Below are 11760 nucleotides of genomic sequence, written 5' to 3'. Positions count from 1 at the left end.
TGGGGTTCCCATTTCCTTTGTGCTAAATTTCACCCAAATCCTGATTTTGCTTCTGTATATAAGTGGATCTTTAGAACATCTTTGCTCCAGTTTTGAACAGGAATAAAACTAGCACCAAAATTGTTTCAATAACCTATCCATCCCTTTATTTTCAATAGAAAATGGAATACTATCTGGATAAAACTGGTGCTGTGTTTATCCTGATGCAACTCTCCATCACAGCTTTGATAAATAAATATATGGAGCAGTAAAATAGGCCTTTATTGTAAAAGAATACATTGATATGGAGGGTTATTCTAAATTATTTTATTTTTTTTCCAGAAAACAAAAGCACCAGATTTGTCCAAGAGACAAAATTATTCCAATACTCATTTATTTCCTGGTGCAAACATGCACAACATTTAAATACAAGACCTTTAAAGCTGCATTATTTCTACAATTTCAGCATTTTCAGTGAAGGCCTCAAACAACCATTGTTCACAAACGTTCTGCATATCTTATAGGATCTATATATGAATATAAAAATACTGAGAATGAATACAAACGTATTCATTTTCTTTTATCAAAACTTAAAAGCAGTGGTCATTTCTACTTAGCTGTTTGCCTTCAACCTTTTGGCCTGCCAAGTAAGTCAGCTAAATCGAATTACTTCGATACAGCATTTCATTTAATACCATGGAACAGCCATATAAAGCTTCCCCTCTATTTTAATCAAATTCTAAAATATTTATACATTCGACAGTATCTGTAATACCTTTTCCATTAAAACATTTCCTTCAGCAGTTAACTTTTATTTATTTTTTATAATGAGAAACATCCCAGAGTGATTGGGAAAATTAATTTCAAAATTGCTCTCATTCATTAAAAAATGGAATCATACCCAATCTAACCAATGGCAAATTTAAGGTTTCAAATTCCTGTTTGGTTAGGTGCAATATTTTGAATATGGCCCTTCTTGCCCACAATATTACAATTACCTGAAGTCAACAATTATACAGATTAGAAACTTACCGTGGCAACAGATGATACTAAGTTGGTTTGCTATATCACGATCACTTCTTGATGTAGCAAGATACACCCTAACGATTTGTCTCATCTGGTTACAATTAGTAACTATACTTCCAACCTAGGCTAAAAAAATAAGCTGAAACTTGACGTACGCCCACGTGAATAGTGAATATATTATATAAGATGTTATTGCACTGGCCCTGGACTAGGGACACTGTAGATCAGCAGTTGTATTCATCCACTTACTCTTTCTACACTCTAATTTTGCCAGCAAAACTTAATATGATGTGGAAAGAAGGAAAGTGCTGCATCGTAGTGGGTTTGGGTACTGATAATGAGGATTTCGTGGAAAGTTGTTAGTTCTCTTCTGTTGTGAGCTACTGGGGACTCTTCCGTTGGTTGTTCATTAAGTGGTGAGTTATTGCTATACGAGCCAAAGGTCATTTCAAAGGCTTATAGTTGCTAGATATTGTCTCTTATAATGGCCTAGCTTGTCTTTGTGTGGGATTCTTTGGCACAGTTAGTGTTTTTAAAACTACTTAGTCATCAAATTTCTAAGTGATTATATAAAATGTTATTGTACAAGTATACATGTAGTATACTACCAATGTTTGTGATTTATATCCCATGCATTGGAAATGTTCTATTCTTAAGTTGATTTTCTATATTTAACTGATTTTAGAGACTCGTGTACTACCCTCATATGAATATGTAGTGCGATCAGCGAAAAACACAGAAAGCAATTAGAATACAGAATACATATAGTTTGGTTGTGTCCAGAGCTGGCTATCCGTAGTGGAATCCTAGGGGTAGTTCTTGGAATCTGGTCTTTGTTCAGTGTATCTCTTTTGTAGCCCCAAAGTACATTGTAATTGTTCATTACCACACTGATAGCTGTAACTTATTTTGTAGCCATAAGTGCAATTAGATATTTATTCCAAGAATATTCCTGAAATACTTTTGAAAGTTGATCATTCAAATATACAATGTAAACAATATAGCACATTTTCTAGATACAATATTATTGATTTATTAATTTGATGGCTATACATATTATAAACTCACATTACAAAGGAAGATGCTTTATCTTAATATTTAGTTAATTGCTACTACATAGAAAATCAGTATGTAACGGTCTTTGTAGAGCAACCTATCCATTCACTTTAAGAGCAAATAAAAGAAAAAACCTTAGATGTATTGATTGATCCATACTTTATCACCTAAACTTAACATTATAAATGAGAGTACATCAGTAAATAAAATTTGCACAAATAAACACAGATTAAATTATATGTTTACTTTTTTCTCTCAGCAATTGCCTGGTTGGGATTGGAAAAAATAAGGGAGGACACTCTCCAAAGAAGGTTAAATACAAAACTTGAAGACAAGCAAATATACGGTAAGTTCATCAAATGAATAATGCATTCAATATACAAGTTATAACTGTAGGTGAAGTGCCAGACTCAAATCCTAGAGAAAGATGTGTGGTTGTAGTTTTCCAAAGCTAAGATTCCGACTCTGATTCCCAGTCGTCCCAATACATTTGTAAATACAAATTTATGAACGGAATTATTTATTATTAATTATATATATATATATATATATATATATATATATATATATATATATATATATATATATATATATATATAATGCTATGATACGTATCACAGAAGCAAGAAGATATTGTGAGACTGATAAGGCATCGTGATGAAACTATCATACATATACATATGTATTTGTATCTGTAAATAAAATAATTAAAGCACACACAGTGTGAAAAAACATTTAAAAGGGTAGAAAAATATGTATTTTCTCCCCCCTCCAGTCAGTCTTTAAGCATATCATAAGTCCGTAGATGTACCACAATGACAAGACACACATTTTTAACACACCATTAAATACCCCACACACACATATTAACATTGTAACCATTTTGCATCAACAGTAGTTCCAAGCAGAGCAGACCCCGCCAAATGCAGAGCCCATAAAGTTGTCCTTGTAAATAAAACAAAGTGTTGGATGGAGATCTTCACAAAGTTGAAGACATTTGTTCCAAGAGTCAATGATTCCTGCTTCTTCCTGGTGGGATTGCCAAATTATATTCCATTTAAAAAAAAAAAAATGTTTTAATATCCGTTTGTCATTTTTGTTTTGTTATAATCCAAAGGAACTTCAGAGAACTTTGCCTGTGTCCTGTTAAAGTCAGGGTCTTATGCTAACTGCAGGGCCACCTTTTATAATTCTGCTCAACAGGCTTTTAAAAAGGGAGAATTTGCGGAGTAGGGGATTCTTTTACTAGTCTTCCTCCTACGCTTAGCCTGTTTTACATTTCTGAAAGTTCTAGGTCCTGGGATGGTTTTTTCCCCCCATTCCTCACTGAAGCGTTTACTGCCCTAGCACTAGCAGTCATAAATTTTGTTCCAAACCACAATGACAGGTGCATTGATATGCACGGTGTGGACTCAGGCTGCTTAATAACCACCAGACTGCTTGCTCTTCCAGCCTTTTATTTATTCTGTATCATGTTATGTATTGATCTCAAACCGAATTAACTGTGCCAGTGTAAGTATAAAATTATAATACACATATGAAATGTAGACCCTCAGTACAGTGTGGGGAATATTCGTTTGTTTCATTTCGTAGATTCTAAGCTGTTACAAAGATCGCCAGGGTAGGAAGGGGAAACCCCGTTAGTATCAGAAAATATTTTTGTTTTTGTTTTTATATATATATTCGTTTCCTGTGGTGTTGCAAAGGGACTGTGGTTAATTCCGCTGCGGAGAATAGGACACAGTTCTTAAACAAGACGTCTGTGTCTAAATGTAAAATATGTAACGTTAAAACCCATTTGAAATAGGATAGTGTGTCTAACATATTTAGGATATCTGCTTCAATAAAAAAATAGTACATGGGGTATTTAGTTAGCAATTGTGCTCTATGCATTACAATCTTTAAAAACACTAATATATTATGGGGCGAAAACATTTAAAAGATGAATCAGAAGACAGTTGACCATTGTTCGAGTGATTTATTACCCATTGCTTCTTATTTAGGTTCAGGCAAAGTTCACAAGCGGTTGATATTTTCAGAAAAGAAATAAAGCTCGTGACGGTTTTATACTAAACATTATTTCATGTGCAGCCAGCTCAGGCTGATTCATATTTTGTCTCTGGTGTTTCGGTTTGGGGACAATGCTTGGCCCTTAGCTGTGTTTAGCAGCTAATGTCCTTAGAATATTCAACAGGCATTCCAGTATTGCTAATGCAATAATTTCACACGTACAATGCACTAATGAAGTTCAGTTTAATTTATTTCAGAATATTCTACCACAGTGGAGAAATAATGACACTGAGTTGATATGTCTATTTATGAAAAATCTCTTTATTACTACAGACACGAAGCTGTATTGTTTCATGTTATCATTGAAAAGTCAAGATACACATTTTAGGCCAAAATACAATTTAGAGACATGACTGCTATCAGATAGTAACAATAAGTGCACATGGGTAGCCTGTATGCATACTAAATGCTTATTTAATAAAATACCGCTTCTTACACGCCAAGTGGTGGTTATTTAGACAATGGAAAAAGTAATGAAAATAATTCAATATGAAAGTGCATATATTTTGGTGCTGATGTAAAAATATTTAAATGGGAACGTAAGCACGAAATAAACTGGATTATATACATCATACATTATATTAGACTTTAGACTACATGGACAATGCTAATAATTGAAATTCTTACAATTTGAAGCATTTTTATATTTTAGGTATCATTGTTTAACATTGTCCTTCAATCATTTTGCTAATTTAGGCAACATAATACATCGTCACTGTTTCAGTTATGCAAAGAAAATGCTGCTACGATTCAAACAATTCTTTGCAACTCATGCATGGTATAGGTCTCCAACAAATGCAGCTTCAGTAAAACCTTGTAGAAAAAGACATCGTGTAATTAAATTTCACAAAAGCTGACAAAGGGCTTTCTCCAAATGCATCAAACAAAAGATGTTGAATAGTGGTAGTTATATTTTAACCGCACTCGGTTAAGAGGCATACTTTACAATGGAGGTGGAATTTGTGCTAGTTTTTCAGGTTCTGAAAGTTGCTCAATCCATCAAGTCATACACAGCTCACACATGCTGGAGGGGTGGAGAAGGTAGTTAATCTTTATACAAATTTCCAGGGATACTAGACCAGTATTCTTAAAATATAGCAAAACATATCTCCGTTGTTTGAAATATAGTAGACTATGTTTGACCACACTTGTGAGAGGAGATATAATATTTGCTGAAAAAAACAATGCCATACATTCAGACTGGAAAATATTTCACTCATACTCATGTATTATGTGAATAGTAAACACGTTGTGAATACATAATACGTTTACTTTGTGTATAGCTGTTTGAGTGCACTGCTACAACCCCATTAAGATCATTAGTCAAGACTTAAGAAGGTGAAATAAATGATTATATAATTTATATTGGTTATCTCTTGGGTCCTTATTTGTATGTTGTTTTATTTTCCATAGATCGTTTCACAACAAGTGATTGGACTAACAGAAAAATTGACTGAGAAAGTCAATGCTCTTTGATAAGGGTGCCAAGTCCCTATCAATAAGAGAAAACAAGATGCAGAAAACAGCTTACTATGAAAACTCTGGACTATTTGGGGGTTATACCTATGCCAAACCAGAATCTTACAGCTATAGCTCAACTCATCAACCATATTCACAATCTGCTCTAGAAAATGATTATCCCAGTTCCACTTGTTCTATACAACCATCTGCAGTAAGGCCCCCAAACCATAAGACCAGTGATGTTAGTGGCAGCTGCATGAGGACAACTTCAAGCCAAAATGCAAACCAGACCCCTATTATTAATGAACAGCAACATCAAGCGCCATCTTTGCCCCCTTCTTCCCCTAATCATGGCAATACCTCAACACAGAAAAAAAGCAAATCATCTAATTCCTCTAATTCCTCCCAAGGTACTATGAGTAAACAAATTTTCCCATGGATGAAGGAATCACGACAAAATTCAAAACAAAAAAATGCCAGCACCCCTCCAGGTACATTATTTTAATCCTCTTGTAAAACAACTGAAACTGTCTGCACATATATTAGAATTCTAAGTTATTGGAGTAATTGGGACTATTAACCTTTTAAGTGATGAAAAATCCTCTCCCAAATAAAAAAGGAGATCTTGGGGAATTTACACTCCCATTATGATCTAGGGACCAACATATGTCCCAGTTGACACGAACAATTTCAGTGCCCATGGCTTCTTGCAATGCATTAAAGAGCAATTATCCATTGACACAATCCATTGATAACATATGCAAGTTTCCACTTGCTAAGGAGGTTTTATATTTTATATGATACTGGTATTATAATGGATCTGGGGTGAAAAGATTTCTGAAGCCAATGTCTTTTATTGGAACCCCATGCGCATTATTTATAGACTTTGTGTATGCATGAGGATCACAATTCTTTCCATTGGAGGAAAAAATATGTGTAGCCTAGAGAGCTAATGTACAACACAAACGTCTATAGGCAATGTTTATATTCAAATAAGAAATGTTTCAACCTTGCATACTGTATGTGTTATTGAGAAATAGGGTTTGGGTCTCCTGTATTGTGGGGAGTAGCAACACGTGCTATTGAAGAGATCCCCTGAACTGTACACAGACTGAAACGTTTATTATGATAGCAAAGGGTGCACTAAATCCACTTAGGGGAAAATGGGATCAGAATAAGTCCAGTAGCAGGGCCATCATACGAAGTGTTGATGGGTCAGTGGTGAAAACACCAATGATTTATACAACAGTAGTTATGGTGTGATGTATTAATAAAAAACAGAAACATTCACACCCCCTCACAGCCACACACCCACACCCACACCCACACATATATGAGAAAGAGAAAGTATTCCTATGCACGAGTGATAAAGTGGACGTTGCTTTAAAAAGATGACAGTATTTTACTACAAAGAAAGACATACTACTCTGAATCATGTACTTGAATTAAGTCTAACTGAGACCTTAGATTTAGTTTATTTTAGTTTACTCGTGTCATCCTTCTACCAAATAGAAACCGTTAGGATGTCACCTGCTTGTAAACTTATTTTAGAGACGTTAATTTATTATTATTAAAAAAAAAAAATTACTAAGCGCACTGAGGACGTTAGTGATTTCACATCGTTCTATGATCATTGCTGAGTCATCTTTGTTTTAATATGTGGACGTTGAATATTTACAAATGTATTTTAAACATCATGTAATGAGGATCTTAACTCATTATGGCACCATTTCACAGTTAAATCTTTCAATGTAAGTAGTGGAAATCATCCCAAGGCTGGTCACAATGGGGGGGGGGGGGGGTGATATATATATATATATATATATATGTGTGTGTGTGTGTGTGTGTGTGTGTGTGTGTGTGTGTGTGTGTGTGTGTGTGTGTGTGTGTGTGTGTGTATACATATATATACACATATACACACACATATATATATATATACATATATATAGAGAGAGAGACAGACAGACAGACAGACAGACAGACAGAGCGAGAGAGAGAAATGAAGGGCCAGCAGGCATTCCAAAATAAGCAAAATAAAGGTGATGTGAAATATTCAAGGTTTCGGCTCCTGTGAGAGACTTTATTTAGCTTATTTTGGAGTGTCTGTTCCTTTATTTGCCCTTTTACCCATTCCTCCGACGGTTAGCACCCAGTTGTTATATAACACACACACACACACACACACACACACACACACACACACACACACACACACACACACACACACACACACACACACACACACACACACACACACACACACACACACACACACACACACACACACACAACACCTCTCGCTCTATTGATATGTTGTATTCTATAATATGATTGGGGACTAATAATGTACTTTGATTTTCAACAAAGGAGAGAACTGTGAAGAAAAAAGCCCAACAGGCCCATCTTCAAAGAGAGTCCGCACTGCATATACCAGCGCGCAGCTAGTGGAGCTGGAGAAGGAGTTTCACTTCAACCGCTACCTTTGTCGCCCACGCAGAGTGGAGATGGCCAATCTGCTGAACCTAACCGAGCGTCAGATTAAGATTTGGTTCCAGAACAGGAGAATGAAGTACAAGAAAGATCAGAAAGCTAAAGGGATCATGCATTCTCCAACAGGGCAGTCCCCAGACCGAAGTCCACTGAGTGGATCAAATCATGTAGGATATTCCAGTCAACTTCCCACTGTTAACAGTCTTAGTTATGATGCTCCTTCGCCAACATCCTTTGCCAAATCACAGCAAAACATGTATGGGTTGGCTGCTTACACAGCACCTCTCAGCAGCTGTTTACCCCAGCAAAAGAGATACCCTGGAGCAGAGTATGACCATCACACCATGCAAAGTAACAGTGGCTTTGCCAATCCCAATTTGCAGGGCAGCCCTGTTTATGTTGGAGGGAACTTTGTTGATTCAATGCCAGCCTCTGGTCCAATGTTCAATGTTGGCCATCTCTCTCATCCTTCATCTGCTAGTGTGGACTACAGCTGCGCTGCTCAGATTCCAGGCAACCATCACCATGGACCTTGTGACCCCCATCCCACATACACAGATCTGACTTCTCATCACACAACTCAGGGAAGGATGCAAGAAGCACCCAAACTAACGCATCTGTAACTAACTGTTGGATGGAGAGAAAGAGAGAGAGAGAGAGAGAAACAACATGTACTCCTTTTAATTACCTCATGTTTTTTTCTGAACGAAATTGTTAATGTACCTTATTCTAAGAGTGCCAACAGTTTTAGAGGAATGTTTGATCCGTGTAGCAGCTGCATTGCTTCTTGCGACTCATGTAAGTCAATGAAAAAGGACCCTCTTATAAGTATTTAAAGCATGACCGTGCAATAAACTGCGAACCAAGGCACAAAAAAAAACTATTAATGATGTACTTGAAGGTAAGTCTAATGGAGAAATTAGCAGGCGCAGTGTGTCATGCAAAGGTGTTTTTTTGGACCAAATGGGAGCAATGGTGATGTCGCTGCATATAAACTTTCAGAGAAGTTAATTTATGAATTCTTTAGCAATGTTGGAAATGCATTGAAATAAGTGACATGTATTTATTATTTTAGGCAAAACATTTTTGTATCATTGATTATTTATCCTCGTCTTAATGTATTTATGTGGAAACTTGTGAACTTTATTCAGCATAACTTGGAAGAATGATTCAGGTCCATTGTGGCTACATTTTCACCTTTGTGTATTTGGTCTGAAATAGTTGAGAGATTAGTTCTGAACAGTTGTAACTGTGGCTGGTGTTTGTAGTTTATGTAAGGGTTAATTAAGACAGCACATTGTAAATTCTATTATAGAGTGAATCAAAATGTGGCATTTCACAATGGGCATTTGACATTTCGAAAAGTTAATTTTAAATTGTCTGGTATCATTTCAGCAGCATTTAGAACACATATCTGAATTATAGTGTATCTGATTCAAGAGTGCGAACAATGAGCAGATCACACCGTAATGTTTCTGCAATCCCATGCAAGCTACAGAATATGAATATGCTTATTGACTATCATCGCACATACAAATGTCTATAAAAAAATAATATCTCATTTGCTAGTTTAGTTTCACTATGGACCCTCTGTCATTCTTAAAATACAAGCACTGGGGGGAGGGGGGGAGGGTATTTTAAAATATATTTGTTTGCAATAACATCTCGTCGCCTTTTTACTGCTTGGTTTATAGTTTGTGTGCTTTTATTGTAATTCCTAAATTAAAGTTTGTATATTAGATGTACATTTGGAATTCACAACGTACCATTTTAGAAAATAAATTTTAAAAAAATAAATAAAAAATTGACAATCACAAGTGTAAAATCTTAAAGGAGCCCAGTGTTTTTAAGTTTCAACATTAAATATGCTTAGGTCTTTAGAAGGGCTTTGGAAAGAACGATGTTTCGTTTACAGGGTACAGCCCACAGTATTATGATGGGTAAAAAAAAAGTTACACTTTTTTATTTATGATTATAGACAGGTCTATGGTGACAATTATTCACAATGTATTGCAAAAAAAAATTGAAGACAGGATAAATGAAGACCGTGTAGTTAAGATTTCATTATTTTCTATTCAAAGCAAAGTCTCTTCCTACGCATTCCTGTTTGTTTGGCAAACTAACATAACTCCTACACTTTCTGATGAAAAGAACTTCAGTTCCCATTGAGTGAAATATTTGACCTCTGATGTTCTGGTGGAAAAAAAACACTATTTGTGACCACTTAAAAACTAGAAGAATAAATATCAACCCACCAAGTGATGTGTTTATTGTTTTATGAACTACAGATACAAAGCAACAGGAAGTACAGATATACATGCACTGTACATTTGCAAAGCATACAATTGTCCCAATAAAATTGAATTTACAACTCTGCCTATGAATGATCTATTTTGTATTTCTTATTTATACCGACAATCAGGTAACCTCATGCTCTGCTCACTTCAGTTGTGTATCGGATGGTTTTATTTATATTATGTTTTGTTTTTTTACAATGATACATTGAGATCTAGAAGTCACATAATAGATCACTTTATAGTTTTCAGTCCCGTTTCCAAGATCACTTAATATAACGAAAATAGAGGCTTTGATTTCTCCCTTTTCATAGAAATAAAGGTACACAAAAGATTGTTCTGAAACGCATTACACAAGTAAATGCCACAAAGTTTATTTAAATAATATTGTGGAACATATACATGAACCAAAATGGTACAGTCAGAAGGAAAATAATGTTTTTTTTATATCCATACATAGCATTTATATATTGAAAATGTGGTATGTGGGGTGTGTTTGTGTGTGTGTGTGTGTGTGTGTGTGTGTGTGTGTGTGTGTGTGTGTGTGTGTGTGTGTGTGTGTGTGTGTGTGTGTGTGTGTGTGTGTGTGTGTGTGTGTGTGTGTGTGTGTGTGTGTGTGTGTGTGTGTGACTCGTGGCATTTGCAATGTAATCTTTATGATGCCGAATAAATAAATATATTTCAACGCCATAGTCATTATGAGACGTAGCAATAAAAAAATTTCAAACCAAGTAAATATCTTCCTAAGGAAAAGTAGGAAAAGGTAAGGGTAAATGTTAAGAGTCACTTTGAAAATGGTATACATGTAGTAAAAAAAATAAAACATACAGATCATTGCATGGCTTGCTTCAAACAATGGGAAATACTGGCAAATGACAGCTATGTGGAAGCGTGAGTTCGTATTATGTTAACTCTTCTCAACACCTATATAAATCAAACCTCTTACATCTTACAAGGACAAACAATGTGTTATATGGGATGGGATGACCCACTTGGAAGCCAAATCGTCAATAATTTAGAATGAACCACATTTTAAACTAAATCACAAAGGGTTTTTTTTTAAACCAACACTTCACAAATATGAAATCTTTTAAACCATTGCTATGATGATTTAATATAAACAAATTCCCTTTTAGGCTACCATAAAATGGGTAATTATAATACAAAGAGAGTGTGCTTCAAACACTCTCAGCCGTTATCATGTCGATGTATTGAATGCTAGATCATGTACAAAATACCAACGTATGCATTGAACACTTAAATGCCTCATAGATTGTAAGTATTGAAGTAGAAAGTATTTACTTAAGTAAGATATATCTGTAAGCATGTTGGTTTAGTGTTTAATGGCTAAACACCATTTTACAGTGCAGGTGCCTAAGAC

General features: G+C 35.2%; 1 protein-coding gene across 4 annotated transcripts in view; it reads left to right on the top strand.

Moving 5' to 3' along the window:
- Positions 1-8738, top strand: part of HOXD3 (homeobox D3) — a 59153-nt gene extending 50415 nt beyond the window's left edge. For all 4 annotated transcript variants that reach the window (XM_075609005.1, XM_075609006.1, XM_075609004.1 and 1 more), the window contains 3 exons: positions 2321-2407; positions 5545-6083; positions 7963-8738. In XM_075609005.1, the coding sequence (XP_075465120.1) occupies positions 5597-6083; positions 7963-8708 (1233 nt within the window). In that variant the 5' untranslated portion in view covers positions 2321-2407; positions 5545-5596 and the 3' untranslated portion in view covers positions 8709-8738. The remainder of the gene's footprint in view (positions 1-2320; positions 2408-5544; positions 6084-7962) is intronic.
- The last annotated feature ends 3022 nt before the right edge of the window (positions 8739-11760 follow it).

Source organism: Ascaphus truei, chromosome 7 (genome assembly GCF_040206685.1).
Source record: "Ascaphus truei isolate aAscTru1 chromosome 7, aAscTru1.hap1, whole genome shotgun sequence".
NCBI classification, from domain to species: Eukaryota; Metazoa; Chordata; class Amphibia; order Anura; family Ascaphidae; genus Ascaphus; species Ascaphus truei.
Note: the sequence above shows the minus strand (reverse complement) of the source record. Positions and strands in the feature narration are given on the sequence as shown.